This window comes from Grosmannia clavigera (genome assembly GCF_000143105.1).
Source record: "Grosmannia clavigera kw1407 unplaced genomic scaffold GCSC_108, whole genome shotgun sequence".
Lineage (NCBI taxonomy): Eukaryota > Fungi > Ascomycota > Sordariomycetes > Ophiostomatales > Ophiostomataceae > Leptographium > Leptographium clavigerum.
In genome coordinates, this window is record NW_014040837.1 from 472,271 (window position 1) to 490,677 (window position 18,407).

At 59.0% G+C, this 18,407-nt stretch overlaps 8 protein-coding genes across 8 annotated transcripts; 2 read left to right on the plus strand and 6 right to left on the minus strand.

Moving 5' to 3' along the window:
- Positions 1-85: 85 nt before the first annotated feature.
- Positions 86-2,021, minus strand: CMQ_6581 (tubulin alpha-1 subunit; the record flags this gene model as incomplete). The annotated part of the gene is made up of 7 exons (XM_014320267.1): positions 86-314; positions 374-797; positions 866-1,396; positions 1,452-1,527; positions 1,605-1,631; positions 1,768-1,808; positions 1,997-2,021. 7 exons carry the CDS (start codon positions 2,019-2,021, stop codon positions 86-88), a joined length of 1,353 nt encoding a protein of 450 aa, XP_014175742.1.
- An 889-nt stretch (positions 2,022-2,910) lies between these two features.
- Positions 2,911-7,551, minus strand: CMQ_6634 (ABC multidrug transporter; the record flags this gene model as incomplete). Its single annotated transcript, XM_014320320.1, has 12 exons — positions 2,911-4,253; positions 4,420-4,493; positions 4,553-4,624; positions 4,684-4,807; positions 4,854-5,252; positions 5,325-5,490; positions 5,542-5,790; positions 6,066-6,289; positions 6,372-6,605; positions 6,670-6,941; positions 7,018-7,086; positions 7,346-7,551. The coding sequence occupies 12 exons, from the start codon at positions 7,549-7,551 to the stop codon at positions 2,911-2,913; spliced, it is 3,432 nt and encodes a 1,143-aa protein (XP_014175795.1).
- A 57-nt stretch (positions 7,552-7,608) lies between these two features.
- On the minus strand, positions 7,609-8,136 carry CMQ_6993 (uncharacterized protein; the record flags this gene model as incomplete). The annotated part of the gene is made up of 2 exons (XM_014320679.1): positions 7,609-7,860; positions 7,927-8,136. 2 exons carry the CDS (start codon positions 8,134-8,136, stop codon positions 7,609-7,611), a joined length of 462 nt encoding a protein of 153 aa, XP_014176154.1.
- Positions 8,137-9,098: 962 nt separating this feature from the next.
- CMQ_6530 (ATP-dependent RNA helicase dob1) lies at positions 9,099-12,560 on the minus strand (the record flags this gene model as incomplete). Its single annotated transcript, XM_014320216.1, has 2 exons — positions 9,099-9,279; positions 9,340-12,560. The coding sequence occupies 2 exons, from the start codon at positions 12,558-12,560 to the stop codon at positions 9,099-9,101; spliced, it is 3,402 nt and encodes a 1,133-aa protein (XP_014175691.1).
- A 302-nt stretch (positions 12,561-12,862) lies between these two features.
- On the plus strand, positions 12,863-13,450 carry CMQ_6730 (oxidoreductase; the record flags this gene model as incomplete). The annotated part of the gene is made up of 3 exons (XM_014320416.1): positions 12,863-13,009; positions 13,130-13,334; positions 13,413-13,450. 3 exons carry the CDS (start codon positions 12,863-12,865, stop codon positions 13,448-13,450), a joined length of 390 nt encoding a protein of 129 aa, XP_014175891.1.
- A 222-nt stretch (positions 13,451-13,672) lies between these two features.
- Positions 13,673-15,685, minus strand: CMQ_6835 (pentatricopeptide repeat protein; the record flags this gene model as incomplete). The annotated part of the gene is made up of 1 exon (XM_014320521.1): positions 13,673-15,685. The coding sequence occupies one exon, from the start codon at positions 15,683-15,685 to the stop codon at positions 13,673-13,675; it is 2,013 nt and encodes a 670-aa protein (XP_014175996.1).
- Positions 15,686-16,161: 476 nt separating this feature from the next.
- Positions 16,162-16,941, plus strand: CMQ_6975 (37S ribosomal protein rsm25; the record flags this gene model as incomplete). Its single annotated transcript, XM_014320661.1, has 2 exons — positions 16,162-16,538; positions 16,596-16,941. 2 exons carry the CDS (start codon positions 16,162-16,164, stop codon positions 16,939-16,941), a joined length of 723 nt encoding a protein of 240 aa, XP_014176136.1.
- An 89-nt stretch (positions 16,942-17,030) lies between these two features.
- On the minus strand, positions 17,031-18,215 carry CMQ_6870 (glycosyltransferase family protein; the record flags this gene model as incomplete). Its single annotated transcript, XM_014320556.1, has 3 exons — positions 17,031-17,810; positions 17,896-18,077; positions 18,203-18,215. 3 exons carry the CDS (start codon positions 18,213-18,215, stop codon positions 17,031-17,033), a joined length of 975 nt encoding a protein of 324 aa, XP_014176031.1.
- Between the last annotated feature and the right edge of the window lie 192 nt (positions 18,216-18,407).

An 18,407-nucleotide genomic window follows, 5' to 3' on the forward strand; every position in this document is an offset into this window, starting at 1 on the left:
GGGGGGAATTCGATAAAGCCAGTCTGTCTCTCACTGCAATTACAAGCACTGTAGTAGTGGTAAAGGCTCGATGCCAGACTCGAATCTAGTACTCGGCCTCGGTGCCCTCCTCACCCTCCAGGGAATCCGTGGCGACCTCCTCGTAATCGCGCTCGAGCGCAGCCAGGTCCTCGCGGGCCTCGGAGAACTCGCCCTCCTCCATACCCTCGCCGACGTACCAGTGCACGAACGCGCGCTTGGAGTACATGAGGTCGAACTTGGCCGACAGTGCGGACCAGGCCTCGGCGATCGCAGTGGTGTTGGAAAGCATGCACCTAGGCTTGTTAGAACATACACATACAGGAGAGAAAGGGAAGAGATGCTATCCACGTACACTGCGCGGTTGACCTTGGCCAGGTCGCCGTTGGGGACCATCTCGGGCGGCTGGAAGCAGATACCGAGCTTGAAGCCGGTCGGGCACCAGTCGACAAACTGGATGGTGCGCTTGGTCTTGAGCGTAGCGACGGCAGCGTGGGCGTCCTTCGGCACGACATCACCGCGGTACAGCAGACAGGTGGCCATGTACTTTCCGTGGCGGGGGTCGCACTTGACCATCTGGTTGTTCGGCTCGAAGCAGGACATGGTCATCTCCTGGACGGAGTTGGCCTCGTGCGCGGCCTTGGCCGCCGAGATGACCGGGGCGTAAGCGACCAGAGGGAAGTGGATACGGGGGTACGGCACCAGGTTCGTCTGGAACTCGTTCAGGTCGACGTTGAGCGAGCCGTCAAAGCGGAGCGAGGCGGTGATGGACGAGACGACTAGATTTGGTCAGTCAAGAACAAGCAAGAGCAAGAGCAGGAGCAGGACGGGAGAAGAGTAGCCGTACCCTGAGCAATCAGACGGTTCAGGTTCTCGTAGTTGGGCCGCTCCAGGCCGAGGTTACGGCGGCAGATGTCGTAGATGGCCTCGTTGTCGACCATGAAGGAGCAGTCGGCATGCTCGAGGGTAGTGTGGGTGGTCAGGATGGAGTTGTACGGCTCGACGACGGACGTAGCGGTCTGCGGTGCCGGGTACACACAGAACTCCAGCTTGCTCTTCTTGCCGTAGTCGACCGACAGGCGCTCCATCAGCAGGGCACCGAAGCCGGAGCCGGTACCACCGCCAAAGGAGTGGAAGACCAGGAAGCCCTGGAGACCGGCGCAGCCGTCGGCGACGCGGCGGACCTTGTCGAGCACCTGGTCGATCAGCTCCTTGCCGACGGTGTAGTGGCCACGAGCATAGTTGTTGGACGCATCCTCCTTGCCGGTGATCATCTGCTCCGGGTGGAACAGACTGCGGTAGGGACCGGTGCGGACCTCATCGACGACGTTGGGCTCGAGATCGCAGTAGATAGTGCGCGGCACATACTTGCCCTGGCCTGTATAAAGTCAGCATCGGGATGGACGGGGAAGTCGAGCATGTGGCAGACGTACCAGTCTCCGTGAAAAAGGTGCTGAAGCCGTGGTCTGGATCGGCAGCCTTCCGCTCCTCCGTGAGATAGCCATCGGGCTAGAGCCAGATAGTCAGTACTGCTTGAAGAGCTGTATATGTATCAAAAATAAGGAGACTGCCGGGGGAAAACATACCTGGATGCCGTGCTCGAGGCAGTACAGCTGTTGTGGTCATGTCAGCGTGCTGTCGTAAGCCGGATCATCGAGACGCCGTCATCGTGATAACCCCCCCCCCCCCTCCTCCTGGATCCCCCCTTTTCAAGATTATATTTTTCTCCTCGAACTGCGTGGAACATACCTCCCAGCAGGAGTTGGCAATCTGGCAGCCAGCCTGGCCGACTGTAGCAGATGAATGTCAGTACACCGAGACAGCGAGTTTCAAGGGCAGCCGTGGTCGTCTGGAGCTGTTTGGCGCCACGATGCGGTGAAGGATTCTACCGGCAATCATAAGGGCCACGCGCCAGGCCGAACCAGCGAAGCGCTCCGATAGCACGAAAAAGAAAGAACAGGGAGGGCGAGTAGCGTACCGTTGATGCTAATGATTTCACGCATGGTTGCTTGCTGTTGTTATGATAGGGTTGTCGAGGTAGACGTTGATGGGAGGAAGAACCAGATGAGGAATCTCCAGATAAGTTTGTTTGGAGAAAAGGGCTCCCTTTTTTAGTATGACAAATGGTTGTGTCCTCTGTGTTTTTTTTTAATTGTCGTACTTTTATTTAATTAGTAGGATCGAATTTTGATGGGGAAAAGGGGGTGGGGGGGAGTGCAGGAGAGCCAGAAATGTGGAAGCCTGAAAGACCAGGGATTGATGCAGTTGCGGTGAAGTGGGGTGTTGAAATTGCTCTTGCTGCTCCTGGCCGTTCACCGTTGGCGCGTGTCGTGAGGGAAAGAGCGGGATGGGCAGTTTGCTTGTTGATAGAGCTTCGTCCCGTCCAGGAAAGGCGCGTGTGGAAAAGAAAGGGGGGCAACAAACAACATTGGGCGCGCGCTGGCCCGTGCGTGTCGGCAGCGAACGCGTTTGGTCAAAGCGCGCAAAAACAGGAATGCGCCAGCGGCGGTTTTCGTGTTGTCCCGGGTGCCTGTGATGTCACGTGGTCTTGCCCATCTCAATCAATCGGTCCAGCGTACGATGTACGGAATACGGAGTATGGCCGAACAGAAGGCTCTGCATATTTGTGATCAAGATCCGTGTGACAGAGCTCCGGGCTACGGCGGTACGACTCATACGGAGCACCTCAGTGGCCCGTGGCCGGAAGGGGAAAGGGGGCTCGCAGGCGAACACGTCGCATGACCTCCACACTTGCCGTTAAGCCTAACGATGAGCGAGAACGAACAGCTCGTATCTCGCCACTCCAGCACCGGCCGTTGCAGCCCGCCTGCAGCCACCTGCAGCCAGGGGCAGTTGTGGTGCACCTCACAGCCTGTACGATACTCGTTCGTACTATGTAAGATACAGCTCTGCAAAGCGCGAGCTCTCGTTGGCGATGAGCTCTCCAGGCGCCCCATCTTCGACCAGGGCCCCGGCGTCCATAACGGCCACCCGGTCGTAGGACGCCACGTGCGCCAGACGATGCATAACTGCCAACACCGTGCATCCGCGAAAGTCAGTGTCGATAATCTGCTGCACCACCGCCTCGGCCGAGCTGTCGAGGCTGCACGTAGCCTCGTCCAGCACGAGCACATCGGTCTGGTCCCGATACACCAAGGCCCGGGAAAAGCAGAGCAACTGCCGCTGACCCGCCGACAGTGCCAGGCCATCCACCTTCTGGTCGAGGCATCCACTGCTACTCCCACGGCCACGGCTGCCCTGCCCTTCCACCACCTCCCAGAGTCCCACTCGCTGCAGCACTCGCACGATCTGCGCATCCGACACGGCCGCCAGCAATGGGTCCATATTGAAGCGCAGGCTGGTGCCCGGCACTAGGAACGGGTCTTGGGACACTACGCTGACGCGACCGTGGACGGCAATACCTCCCGAGCGGACGTCCATCATGTGCAGCAGTGCCATCACCAGCGACGTCTTGCCGCTGCCAGATCGACCACAGATGGCCAGATGCTGTCCGGGAGGCACCGAGAGCGAGACGTGCTGCAGCACAGGAGATGCAGCGTCGGGCTCATAAGCAGCCACCAGGTCGTCGAAGCAGACCGTCCCGACCGGTTGCGACAATTCCGACACGGGGACCTCCTCTCCCGCTGTCTCTTCTGTCTCTGTCACAAAACGCCTCACACGCGCCACGGCGCCCACGCTTGGCTCTAGGCGTGTCCACGTGCGAATGAGTCGTGTCAGCGTGGTCGACAGGCCGAGAAGGACCACTAGCGACACGCCGACGCCGCCGGCGCTGATATCCAGACGGTCCTGCCAGCTGACGACGGTAGCGACGAGGACGACCACGAGAACGGCCATGGTCAGCGTCAATACAAAGTCCAGCCAGTGCTGGATGCAACTCTGGATATAAGCAGGCCGCTGCGACCGATCGACGAGGGCAGCCACGCGCGCCGCATATGCGCGCTGCCAGCCAAAGGCCCGAATGGTGATGGTGCCGGTGCCGGTGCCGGCTGTGCTGCCACTCCTTTCGCTGGCCGTTGTTCCCGGTGTGCCCATCTCGGAAAATTGCGTGTACAGGGGCGCTTTGGCCTCGATCATGAGCAGCCGCATCTGGCGGGATGTCTGCAGATAGAAGCGCTGCAGAGCGTAGAGAAAAGCGGCAACGAACGGCATGGCCACAGCGAGGGAGCGTGAGTAGATCGCAAGGAGGACCACCTGGGTGAAGCAGGACAAGGCAGCTGCAGTAAATCTCGTCAGCCTACCATCCCAGTAATAGGCACACATGGCCGTACTATCTTACTTGAAGTGTAATTCAGCGCCGTCCCCGGTAAGTCCATATCAATCAACTCCATATCTTCGCTAAACCTGGATCTATCAGTTTCGTTGTACACACATAAAAGGTACAGGGCCGTAGATCGTAGATGCACCTGTTGAGAAGCTCGCCCGTGTCTGTGTTGGCAAAGAAGCGAAACGGGGCCCTGGGAAACTGTTAATGCACGCGTCTAGTAGTTGTCCCTCGAGGAATTATATCACCAACCTGAAGGTGGCTTTGAGTAGATCCAGGTGCAGCTTGCTCGCTGAGTTCGATATGATGGATATATAAGCGAACCTATGATTTGTCAAGTTCGAGCACAATATATCCAGGGTGTCGAATATTAGAACACCTACCAGGCTGCACAACATGCGGCAGCAGTCCCAACGACGCCAACCATGGCGTAAATTCCCATGTACAAGCCCAGATTCCGGTTCGGATGCAGGTCGTTGGCCGCGGACCACCAGCTCACCCAGACAGCTTCATCGTCAGCGACTTTGAAGTTCTTCTTCAATACCCCACTTACTGGAGAATTCCGTGCAGAAAATCCAGAAAATCATGGACGCTGCGTACAGGGCGACAGCCACGTAGCCAGAGCTTCTGAGATAATAGGTGTAGATGGAGAGCTCGCAATTCTTGCGTCTGACATCCGTGTGCTCGGCCGTGGCAGTCTCTTGGCCGTCATCCAGGTTAACAGTCGCGTCAGTATCGCCAACGGTCCCCATGCCTGGTATCTCTTCCCTGGGCACGGAACCAGAAGCAGGGCCGGGATGACTCGCTGCAGTCAGCTTCATGTCGTTTTCTTCGGCTAGTTTAGAAAATCCAATCTTCCTCAGATACCCGCCTTTGTTTTGAAGCAGGGCTGTCGGACTGCCCATTTCCGTGACCTGGCCGTCTTCTAGAACAATGACCTCATCTACGAGCCCTAAAATTTTGTCTATTATCAGACGAATCAGTAACCGAGCCCATGTCAATGCCTTTGGGTGGATATACGCACGACTGTGGGTTGTCAAGATCACAGTCGTTTGCTCGTTCCGCAGCAGTCCCCCATGGCACCCAAGAAGGCGGGCTATCACAAATCCGGCCGTGTAAGCATCCATTCCGCTGAAGACGTCATCCAGAAGTAGCGTACGACGCCTGGAGTAGACAGCCCGAGCAAGAGCCTACCATGCTTCATCAGTTCAGTAACTTTTTAAGAGAAGGGACGAACTTACAATGCGCTGTTTCTGGCCATCGCTCAGATTTACACCTTTACTGCCCACATGCGTGAGGTCGCCCATCTCCAGCTGTGGCATATCTGGGTCGAGGCAGCAAGCCGTGCAGACCGTCCCATGCCATCTGCTATCCCATGGCGAAGCTCCCACAATACTGCGGCGAATTGTGCCGTTCTCGAGCCACGGCTGTTGCGCGCAGTAGGCCATGAGAGGTCTCCTTTGAGAGGTCTCCTTACTGCTGCTAGAGGCCTGGCAAGTTGAGGGCCGTCTTGATCGCACTTCTCTGCTACCTGGACATCTGCTTCTGAGGCTGATGGAACCTCATGCAGCTCGCCGAGAAGACCATGTAGTAGGCTCGATTTTCCACTGCCGATCGGCCCCACGACAGCAGTAAGTCTTCCACACAGAATTTTGATATTGATGTTCCGCAGAACTTTGGTTTCCATGTTGTATTTGCTCCATGCAAAACCAGCGCCCTGTAGTACCATTGGCTGCTCTTGGTCACAGGTGCTATCGTCTCTTACACTTCCAGGAGCATCCCCTCCCGTCTCGTAATTGCAAAACTCCTGTATGCGGCTAAAGTTGCCGAGGCATTGCACCACATTTGGCAGTCCTTGAATGAAGCTGATGACGGGAGCCGTTAGCAGCGAGACGAGCGTGAGTGAGGTAAATGCTTTGGTGGTCAGGAGTGTTTCATTCTTCCAGAACACGGCAACAACAGAGTAGACGGCAAAGGTAAGCACGGGAGCTAAGTTGATCGGGGTAAGGGCTAGATCTGATATCAGCAAGTCTCCATCATAGTGTGTGAGCACCGTTCACAGGTGACGCACACAACAGTATCATGACCACAAGGTTCTTCCTGAACCGACGGGAGGTGTCGATCTCGTCTCTTCGGAGCCCCTGGATGACAGGTACTACGACACTCGAGATGCCAAGCATCTTGACGGTTTTCATGTCACCAAGAACGGCCGCAGTGATGCGGAGCCGTTCCTGAATCTTCTCGATCCAAGCAACTTGCGTATCCCGCAGCCGTAGTGACACCCGAGATGTGGCGGCAATGAATACTATGGCAACTTAGCGACCAGACCCAAACCATACAGATCTCTAGACACATGACTATAAGCTCACCGGAAACAAGGAGGATTGGTGCTATACAGGCCAGAGACAGCTGCCTTTCGAGTAGCCAGCAGGCAAGACCGATTTCAAGGAGCGATGCCCATGCTTCATGCAGAGATGGCACGCCAGCCACAATACGTTCCACGTCTGTGCCCATCAGTGTCAGGCCGGTGATGCTGCCGACGTTGGCCGCCCGCGTCTGAAGCATTTGCTGGTAGACGAGGGCGATGAGGCTGCCGCGGAGCCTGGTCACAAAGCGGAAGCTCTGATACTGGTACACCGACCTGGAAACCTAGGCCGGGGTGGGACGATCAGATAAACGAGGTAAGAGATCCTGGTCGGGGATGCAGGCATACTTACTGCCAGTCCAGTGTAGACGAGTGCCCAGGCGCCGACCAGGCCTCGGCCGTAATCTCGATCTCGATCTGGCTGCTCCACGTAGCGGAGAGTTGCCGTGATTAGAAAAGGCTGCGCAAACGTAAAGCCCGTCTGGCACAAGCGCGGGATGACAGCTGACAGAAAGGAGGCAGAATAGCAGCCAAAGACCGCCCGGAGAAGGCTCTGGCGGCCGTGGCGGTCATCTGTTTCAGGCAGACGCACAGATACTCGTCAGAACGGAGTTCAGGTCAGATTGGGGAGAGCAGGCTACCACACGCATGTTCCCCATGACCGGGAGAGTTGTTCGCACATCCGTGAGCTCTCGAGGCGTCCATCGAGGGGCGGCAGATCGTCGACCGATATTACCCGCTTGTGACCGCGCCAGAAAGTGACCGCCAGCCAGGCGTACGCCGTTCGAGACCAGAAGCTGCTGCGCTGCTCGAGGGCGACGATGCCAGCTGCTGCTGACGTCTTGCGGCTGTCTAGCCCCATAGACTCCCACACGAGCACTGCCATCGACAGTGATAGTATGGCTGTCGCAAGTCCTGCGGCGACACGTCCTTCCACAGCACCTCAGTTGGCTACAAGCCACAGCGTGCGCACTCGGGCGACGCCCAGAAGCACTGTTGCCGAGAGATGGAGGCTGAGCACTGTCGACGGTCGCGACGCTCGCTGCTGGTACAGCACCAAGAGTGTCGTTGCTGCCAAAACAGCCAGAGACGCCAAAATGTCCGCAGGTAGGGACGCGCCTGAAGAGATGGCGGGCACGCGGACGCGGACGACCAGGAGGGCAAGCTGTGCCGCCAACAGGCTGGCCAGGGTACACTGCACAAGATATTGTCAGAAAGATGGAGCCGTTACCTGGGCGCGGTCAACATGTCTAGCACACACCAGCTTGAGGCTAACGATTCCACCTTGCCGCTGATACGCGACCGGCGACCGGACCAGCCATATCACATCTGCAGCTGCAAGGAGGAGGAAAGTTGCGGCAGGGAGACAGCCGAACAAGGAGTCCTCGAATTGAAGAGTGAAATCAAAAGATCGACACTCCGAACGAATCCGGGGCCCAAATGCGTAGTCACTGCCTCGCGGACAGTCCATTTGTAGGGTGTGATAAACGTAAAAGACGCATGTCCCCGTTGGTTTTAGACATTTCTTAGAAGAGGATGGTGTAGCTTTTATACCACCTGCAGACGTAAACGTTGCATACGCATGATATCTGCCTACAGCTCCTTTGAGGGATCACTCCTTCCCAAAGTTCGTGGCAATAATCCAATTACTAATTCTAGATAAGGTTGCCTAGCGCTTAACATAGGTTCTCGAACATAACCAAGATTCTCATCCTTATCAAAAGCTTAATATTGTGTTGCCGCGAAAGCCAGCGAGTGCGTAAACGGATAGCAGACGGTAACGCCTTGACGTGTGTGCTGATTTTGTCATGTGACGAATAAGCACAGGACACGCCTCGAAAGTGTCCATCACAGCAGTCGGCGAAGAATTGCTGAGAAGTATGTAGGAGTGAAAGGAAACAGGAAAAAGAGAGAGGAAGAACGCTGTAAGCAGAGTTGAACAAAACAGCTAGTGGAATTGGCAAAAAATAAAGCTTGACAAGACTGGGACTCGAACCCAGAACCCTTACGGATGTGAATGCACCACCTTGGAGGTGAAAGCTTAGCTTGAGTCACACGCCTTAACCATTCGGCCATCTTGCCTTATTGTTGAAATGTGTGGACGCTGCCAGTATATATTGCGCACTGCTGCCCCAAGCAACGAATGCCCAAGGAAAGGATTCTTTGCACAAGCTTCACCTCTTTCTGACCCGACCATCTCAGACACATGCATTTATTATTTCCAAACTATTTGCAGCAGCACTTTTGTCGGCACCCGTTCGAAACGGAGACAGCAGAATATAGTAGCACAGAACGACAACAGCAACATGGACCCTTCGGATATACGAACTGCGCCCCCAGGCGATTTGTCTTTTGCCTTTCAACGCCCAACATGCAAAACAACCGATTTCCGACGTTAGAGAACAAATCAAGAAGAAGAGAAAATGCGCCCGTCTACAGGTACAGAGACTGTGCTGCCACGATGCCGCGCTTGATCTTCTCCAGGCTCTGCTCAAACTTCTTTGTCAGCTCCTCGCTGCCCATCACCTTGCCGGCCTCGGCCATCTGCCGGAGCAGCTCTTCGAGCCGGCGGAACAGCCGGACCAGGGAGCCCTCGTAGGCGTTTGTCATTTTGCTGTAAAGTTAAGTTAGAATGTACAATTGCATTGCGTTCAGGGCTTCTGGGTGCACTCACCAGATCTCCGCAAACGACGCGCCGTTGGCCCACGACAGCACGGTCTCCATCAGCTGCCACTTGAGGCTCTGCACGTACTCGTCCTCGTTCACGTCCAGCTTGCTCTCCTGGCTGACCTTGGCGATGATTTTGGCCTGCGCCTTGATCTCGCGCAGCGGCTTGGCCAGGTTCTCCTTCAGGTCGGGCGCCTCGACCTTCTCGTCAAAGAGGAAGCAGGTCATGACGGACGCGACCACCTCGGGCGCGAGGTCGTTGAAAAACCGGTTGAACAGCAGCTCCGACAGCAGCAGCTCGTGGCCCTCGGTCGACGAGATCTGGCAGGCCACGCGCGCCTTCAGCTGCACCACGTCCTCCTCGTTGATGAAGCCGAGCCGGCGCAGCACCGTCTTGCGCGACTTGAGCTCGTCTAGCTGCGCGATGCTGTGTGCCTTGGCAATCGCCTTCTTCTTCTCCTTGACCCGCTCGCCCAGCGCCACCTTGCTGTCGTACTTTTGCCACAGCTCCGGCAGGATCGGCGATCCGTGCAGCGGGTTCGCCAGCAGCTTCGACTCCAGCAGCTCGATCTTGCGGATCAGCTTCTTGAACGACTCGTCCGTGATCTTCATGTTCTCGATCGGGTCCAGCGTCGGGATCCCGTCCGGGAACCGCCGCTCCACCTCCCGGATCACCTTGCCCGTCTGCTCCCGCCCGGCCTTTTTCGACACGTTGTCCGGCATGAAGATCCGCAGCTTGCTCATCGCCGTCACGCACGACAGCAGACACGGCACGATCTCTACGCGCACGTCGCTCTTGCTTGAGCTCTTGCTGTGGGCCGAGCTCTTGCCGCTCTTGCCGCTCTTGCTCGAGCCTTTGCCGTTCTTGTCGCTGCCCGAGCTCTCGTTCTCGTCCGCTGCCGACGCGCACGGGAACACGCCCGCAGCCATGTCGCCGGCCGGGAAGCCCGGCGCCACGTTCTCCGTCGACCGGCTGTCCGACACAAATAGCGCCACGTCCACGCTATACGACTCCTGCGCTGGCACCTCCTCCTCGCCGCGCCGCGGTGCCCGCCGCTGTGTGAAGCTCAGCACCGCGCCCCAGCCAAAGTCCTGGCCGCCGTTGGGTGTCTTGATGTGCACCAGCCGGCCCGGCTGCAGGAAGGGCAGACAGTACGTCGGGTGCTGCATCACCAGCACCATGTCCTTGCGGTACTCCTCGATCAGCTGCCGCAGCTTGTAGTACTCCTTGACCGTGTTCTCGTCCGGGATGATGGTGCTGTCGCGCTCCTGCTGCAGCGCCAGGAGCTCCTTCTCCAGCTGCGGCACGCTGGATGCGTTCTGGAACTGGAAGAAGCACCGCTCCAGCATGTACTCGGGCGACACCGTCTCGATCCGCTGCAGGTTGAGGATCATGTTGTAGCCCAGGTGGAAGGCCGAGTTGAGCCGGTCCTGCTTGCCGGCCACGATCGCCTTGGCCGTTTCGGGCTCGAGCTTGTCGTCCAGCATCATGATGACGATGCCGCGGTCATCCAGGCCACGACGGCCGGCGCGCCCCGACATCTGCACGTACTCGGACGAGGTCAGCGGCCGCATCGAGACGCCGTCAAATTTGCGCACCGTGGTGAAGACGACGGTGCGGGCCGGCATGTTGAGCCCGATGGAAAAAGTCTCGGTGGCAAAGAGCACTTTGATCAGGTTCTCCTGGAAGAGGATCTCGACGATTTCCTTGAGGATGGGCAGCAGGCCGGAGTGGTGGACGCCGATGCCCTTGCGCAGAAGCGGCAGCAGGTGCGTGATCTGCGACAGCTCCCGGTCGGCCTCGGACAGCGTGTCGATGGCGTTTTCAAACACGCGCGTCACCAGGGCCTGCTCTGACTCGTTGTTGAAGTTCATGCCCGAGATCTTGAGCGCGAGCATCTCGCACTCGCGCTTGCTAAAGTTGAACACGATGACGGGGTGAAAGTTCTTCTTCATGATCATGCGGATGATCTTGTAAATGTCCGACGAGGACTCGTTGCCGCCGCTACCACCGCCCTTGTTTGTCTTCTTGTTCTTGCCGTGGCCCTTCATCTTGGCGTTGATGTCGGCTGGGTCGGCGCCCTTGTTCTGCTCGACCAGCGCCATGGCCATGTTGAAGTTCTTCTCCTTAAAGACGCCACGCTCGTCGACCACCAGCAGGATGCCGTTGCCGCCGGCCGGGAAGCAGTAGTTTTGCAGCGGCGTGGGCCGGAAGTCGGTGTAGACGACGTGGCAGGCCTGGCGGTGGATCTTGGCAATCCACTCGGCAAACTGGAAGGCGTTCGGGATCGTGGCAGAGAGGAAGACGTAGTGCACCTTGTCGGGCAGCAGGATGATGGTCTCCTCCCAGACGACACCACGCGACTTGTCGCGCAGGTAATGGATCTCGTCAAACACGACCCAGGCCACCTCGCGCATGATCTCGGAGCCGCGGTACAGCATCGACCGCAGAATCTCCGTCGTCATGACCAGACAGCTGGCCGTCGGGTTGATGGTGACGTCGCCGGTCATCAGGCCGACGTCGCCAAACTCGGCCTGGAAGTCGCGGAACTTCTGGTTGCTCAGGGCCTTGATGGGGCTCGTGTAGATGACCCGCTGGTTCCGCTTGAAGCACTGGGCAATGGCGTATTCGGCCACGACCGTCTTGCCCGCACTGGTGTGGGCCGATACGAGCACGCTCTCTTCGCGCTCGATCGACGCGATCGACAGGCTCTGGAACGGGTCCAGCGGAAAGGGGTAGACGCGGGCTGGCTCGGCCGGTGGCTTGTGCTCCGACAGCGGGATGTACTCGTAGTTGAGGTCCGGCGGCAGGGCTACCTGGTGCTGGATGTTGTGCTTCAGCACGAGAGCCTCGGTCTCGGTCTGGGCCGTGAAGCCCGACGCCGAGGCCACCTCGCGAGACTCGGCCGTCTGGAAGGTGTCAGTCAGCACCGGCTCAGCCTCGTCCTCCTTCTTCCGCCGCTTGTTGTCATTGGTCTCGGCCGTGGCCGTCTCGTCCTCCATCGCCTCATCGTCGTCCTTGGTGGCGGCCGTATGGGCAGTCGCCTCCTTGTCGCTGCCATCAAATTCCATGTCGTCGTCCGACATGCCCTCAGCCTTGCGCTTCCGGCTCAAATCGATGGCCGAGAGCGCACCTTCCTGCCCCGTCGTCGGCTGGGGCTCCTGCAGCTGCCGCTGCCGCGGCGGCTGAGGCTCGTCGAAAACCTCAAACAGCTCGTCCGTGTTCATCGTCACGGCTGGCTCTGCGCGTAATTGAAATGATGAGGGTTCACAAGGGAAACCCCTCCATATACTTTCGCGTAGGGGTCACCCTCTGTTCCTGAACTTGTTTCGTCTTGTGGCCTTGTCGACCTGACAGGATTGCAGCCAGTGAAGCATGGAAAATATCTGTCAGGACAATAAGGAAAAAAAAGATATGCGAGAGTGGGGCCTCGCAGATACTGCCGCAAAAACAAGGTCGCCGAAAGGTGGTAGATTTGATCACGTGGATTGTGCGCACGGACCGCCGCCTTCCTCTCTGCCGGAAAAACATGGAACGCGAGCATTGCCGACTCACGCCACCAGTCGGAGGAGGGCAAAAAGAGATCACGACGAAAAAAGAGCTGTTTCTGCAGCTTCACACCACATCCACACCCCCGACACCAGAGACCATATTGCACCGTTACCGTCCGATCAAGGTTCGTACGACTCCGGCTGCGGCCAATTGAGCAGATTGGCCGATGAAACGGCGCCATTTCCACGGGATCCGCCTTGGCTGACTGGATACGTTTCCTTTCCTTCCTTTTCTCCTTCTGCAGATGTTCTCCCGCGCCGCCATTCGCAGCTCGCAGGCTGTTGCTGGCCGTCGTGCCTTCCACGCCACGCCGGCCCGCCTCTCGTCGCCGTACCACTACCCCGAGGGCCCGTACTCCAACCTGCCGTTCAACCCGCGGAAGAAGAGCTTTGGCCTGCTCTACTGGGGCGCGATGACCGTCGGCTTCTTTGCGCCATTTGGCATCTCCGGTGGGTGACAAGAAAGGGGATAGTCCGTGTCGGAGGCCGCCAATGCTAACAAGAATGACAGCCTACCAAACCTACAAGCCGAAATAAGCGGCTCGCTCAAGCGGCTCGGTCTTTGACGGCCTGGTGCAGTCATGGGATAGCGGGGAGGAAGGTTGGGATGTGGCCGTTGCCTATCATTTGCTATACAATCAAGACAACGTATACCGTGCGACGGCTCTGACCAAGGCATCATGCATCCAGTGAATTCGGTACCAACAGTGTCTATCCATATATATCTACAGCAGTCATGACAAGCGTAAGAAACATTAGGAATCGGCAAGCGTCCAGCTTGCCGTCACTCAAAACGAGCGGCTGCCCAGCTGGCTGAGCAGAGACAGGCGAGCCGGACGGGCGGTATGGCTGCTACCCCTGAGCAGGTTGTGCAGGAAGCCGATGGCGAAGTCGGCATCGGGCTCGGTGGGCTCCCAGCGCGACGTCAGCGAGCCGTAGGCCTTGAAGACCGACTCGGGCGAGCTGCAGCGGTCAAAGGCGCGCAGGACCCAGACGATCAGCCAGGTGCTGACGTAGAGCCCGGCGGCGTCTTCGTCGAGGGCCTTGAGCAGAGCAGCCCAGATGCTGCGCAGGCGCTGCTCGCTCCAGTCAGAGCCGGTGCCGTCGCGGCCACCGTGCAGGGCGAAGCCCTTGAAGAGCGCCAGGAAGATGGCGCCGTGCAGCGGAATGCGCAGCGTCTTCATGTCGCCGAGGAAGCGCGTGACGGCGGCCAGGTCGCCCAGCCGCACGGCGTAGTGGTGAATCAGGATCCGGAAGGTCGCCAGGTCCGGCCGCGTCGGCACCAGGTGCTGGTATCCGTCGCGCAGGTCTGTGTCGCCGCGGCTGACGCGTGCCAGCATCATCAGCACGTGCGTCATGGCCTTTTGGCTAGCAAAGCCGGAGACGTCAGGCAGTGAAGCTGCTGAGTCAGCATTTGGAACGGCATCGTCGGCCGTCTCGCCCTCTGCTGTCTGGGCGCTCTTTCTCGGCTGCAGCCGTTTCAGGTAGCTCTGGCGCATCTGCTGATACACGCGCTCGGCCGCGTCCTCCTCGCCGCAGCGCAGAAAGCCGGCGACGACGCAGTTCAGCACGACCACGTCGATCATCTCGCCGGCCTCGACCATCTCGCGGTAGGCGGTGCGCACGCCGTCGGCATCCATCTTGAGCCCGAAGAAGTGGATCAGGCTGACGTGGTGGTAGCGGTTGAAGCGCAGGCCACGGCGCTCCATTTCCTGGTAGACCATCTCGGCCAGGGTAAAGTTGCCGGCCTTGGAGGCGACGTCGAACAGGATGTTGAAGGTGACCTCGTTTCCGGGTATGTGGGCGTCCTGCTCCATCTCGCGCCAGAGCCGGACGGCCGCTTCGGTCTCGGTCGCGGTCGAGGAGCCGACGTAGCGGCTGGCAAACGACATGGCCGCGTTCCACTCGGCCTTCCAGAGGGCAAAGCCACCGTCCTTGACGTCGGCCACGACGGCAAAATACCGCAGCATCGACTGCGCGTCCTTCTTCTCGACCATGCCAAGCGCCTTGAGCAGCTGGTGTCGCAGGCTTGCGGGCACGCAGCTCATCCGCTCGGCTGCCGGCAGCTGTCGGTACCGCTCGTACACCTCGGCCGCGCTCATGCGGGACGGGTTGCGCAGCCGTGCCCACACTGTCTGGGCCAGCGCCCGCACGAGCTGCTGTGTTGTCTCGTCTGCCTGGCTGACGTCGTCCCACGTCGGATGCTCCGCGTCTTCGCGCACGTGCGACACCACCACTTCTGGTCCGTCTGCCGGCCGTGCATACCGCCGCAAGTACGGGTCGCGGATGAAGTCCAGGTGTGCGTCCACCGAGTCGCCATCGGCCGGCGGGTCCACGTACGACAGCAACTCCTTCTTGCTCGGCATCGGTCGCCGATGGCGCCAGAATCCCCCGTCGGTCACGTCGGCCATATCGGCCACATCGGCCACGTCTGACGTCGAGTCTGTGTGGTTGAAGCGGCGCGCACGGAGCAGGATGCCCGGTACCACCGCTACTGTGCTCGCTGGCAGGTGTGGCCGTCGGCGGCACACGGACTCGAGCAGACGCACCGTCTTCTTCATCGGCTGCCTCCATGACGGCGGCAGAAGCAGCGGCAGCAGCGTGCCCGCGGCCGGATCGGTTCGTCCGGCATCGCTGCTCGACTGGACTCCCTGTCTTCGGCTCCGCACCCTCTCGTCCGGGCTGTGCAAACATCGCGAAGACGCGGGTACTGGCCTTACCGGCGGCGTCGGCGATGGAGGGGACCGCTTGCCCAGGAGCGCGCCGCAGATCGACCGGTCGAAGCGACTTGAGGCTTTCATGGGCTGTCCTTCATGACTGCATCGATCCTCAGGGTGTTGTATTGTCGCTCCCCAGCACCGGCACGATCACAGCTGCCGGTTATATACTGATATTCGCTCTATCGGCTCGGTGTTTCTGGCAAAAGGCGAAATGAGCTTTGTGCAAATTCACAAATTTACTTGCTATCATCTTATCGCCGCTGTGCTGTCAATAATACCGCATACCTGCATAATCATGCATCTAGTTGGGTTTGCTGCAAGCTTCCGGAAAAAATCAGAGATGTTTGGCCCACTCTGTTCGACCTCTAACGAGAGAGGCCCGTTGCAGATTCCGCCTACTCGTGCACGGCTTGTCGGTATCGGGACTCTGAACTGATTTGGGAGCACTGGTTACTCGACACCGGACTCTCCCAGCCGGCAATTGGCGATCTCTGGGCAGCCCAACCATACACATCCCACACCACAATCACATACACCACACGACCACATCCACCACAATGGGCCGCCAGTTCCGCGCCGCACGTGTCGCCCAGACCGTGCGGAAGGGCCTTGGGATTCCCCTCACGCCGCGCCTTCGAGACACGGCGCCACCATGGCTGCACGTGGTCGAGACCATTCCGCCGGCCGAGATTCTGACCCGGACGATCCCTGTGGCGCATCATGCGCCCGATCCGCACATGCGCAAGCCACGGCGGACGTACCGGCCACAGCGCATCGTGTACGAGGAAGACGAGCTGCGACAGACCTTCTTCCGCGATCATCCGTGGGAGCTGGCACGGCCGCGGGTTGTCGTCGAGATGGACGGCAAGGATGCACGACTGTACGACTGGAGCCGGGGGCTGGTCCAGCCAGGACTGCCTCTAGGGGGAGAGTGGTGAGTTTTTCTCGTTTTTTTTCTGTCTGTCGCTGCTTTCGTCTTACACATGTCCAGCGTGGTCCAACGACAGCTCTGGATGATGCACAATGCCGGTATGACCAAGGAGCAGGCCTACGATGCGGCCCGCCGCGAGTTTTATGCCCTGCGCCACCAGGAGGAGGTGGAGCGGCGTGTCGCCCAGGAGGAGGCCCGCATGGTCGGCGCCTACTTTGGCAAGTCGGCCCTGCAGTTCGGCATGGACCTGGAGGACAACACGTACGAGCGCTGGAAGACCTGGGCCGCCGGCGAGACGGCCAAGATTGAGGCTGAGCGCAGCCGTGCGTACGTGACGTTTGGCACCGAGGCTGCCGAGGATGCCGACGCGGCCGAAGGCGATGCGAGCGCAAAGCAGGCCGAGTAGGGACGGCCGATCTGTGTATTTGTATTCTATGAATTCACGTCCTTTGTACATGTGGCGTATTGTTTTGGTGCTCTGGTGCTCTGGTCTTCTCAACGCGGCTGTCTGGTCGTCCGCAGCGTCTTCTTGATGCCCAGCAGGTTCCCGTGCTTGGCGACGTCGCCGACGAACCGCTGGCCCGTCCGGGCAGCCAGGGCCTCGTGCTGCACCACGTACATGTCCGCGATGCCGCTGTGGTAGAACAGCTTGCCGGTCAGGCTGAGCGTGCTGACGTGCGCCCACGTCTCGATGTACAGGACGGCGCACCGGCTGGCCGGCACGAGGCCGAGCAGCTTCAAGATGTGGGCCACGAGGCAGACGACGAAGCCGGTGCCGGGGCCGTTGGTGACGATCAGGTGGGGGAGGTTGAAGTCCGCCGCGTCCCGGACGGTCAGACGGTCACGTGACCGCCGCACGAGCGCCTGCACGACCGAGAGCGCGCTCAGCACGGTGGTGTAGCCGGTGGACCAGAGCGGCTGGTGGACGCTGCGGGCGCGGACGACACGGAAGACGTCCCAGGTGCCGGCAGGGCCGATGCCACCGTCGTCGGCCGACGGAAAGGCCTGCTGGATGCGGCCCTCGAGCTGGGCCACGGCGTGCTCCGAGTGCTGGTCACCCGAGGTGATGAGGTAGCGGCGATGGGACCGCGGATTCGGGCGGAACTGCTGCTTGACCATCTCGCAGAGCTCGCCGGTGTGGCCGCCCGAGCCGAGGACGTAGAGGAAGTAGGTGCTGGGTAGCTGGAGGGCATCGGGCACGCCGCCACGCCGGGCCGCCGTCCAGGCCTGGTCCATGGCCGAGCGCCCGCGCCGGCGAAAGAAGAAATGTCGGATCTGACTGGTCAGTGGGAGGAGGAAACGAGAGTAAAATGCGAAAGAAACTGATGACAAAAACCCCCAAAAAGACAGATAAACATACCGTCAAGAATGTCAAGAGTACAGTCACGATAGAAGCTGTGATGGCCGGCGAGACCAGCAGCAGGCCAGCTCCTGTCCCGATCGAGACAAGCAGGACAGTGCTGAGAACAGCCAGGGATGTGAAGCCCAGGGTCGACGACTCTATCGTCTTGGAGGCCACATCCGCAAGGACGGGTTTTGTGTCTATTGAGGAAAATCAGATCAGCGCCTGAGGCTACGAAGAAGAGGGTCATTTACCCATTGTGTCCTTCGTTCTGGACCGACTGCTAGAGCGCGGTAGACAATAAGCTTTCTGTGAGCTCACTTACAGAGCAGCTTCATGGATATGCTGCTCTCGGCAGATGAGATGTTGCGAGACAGTGACTATGAAATCATATGTGAAACCCCTCCTCTTCCATGCACCTCAAAATTCCCAGTGCATCTCCAGAAGCCTTGATGGCTGAGTTTATCGGTACGATTTGGCTGAAACGGCTGCTGACAGGAGCACCGTGTTCTGTTCAGTATGAAAATGCA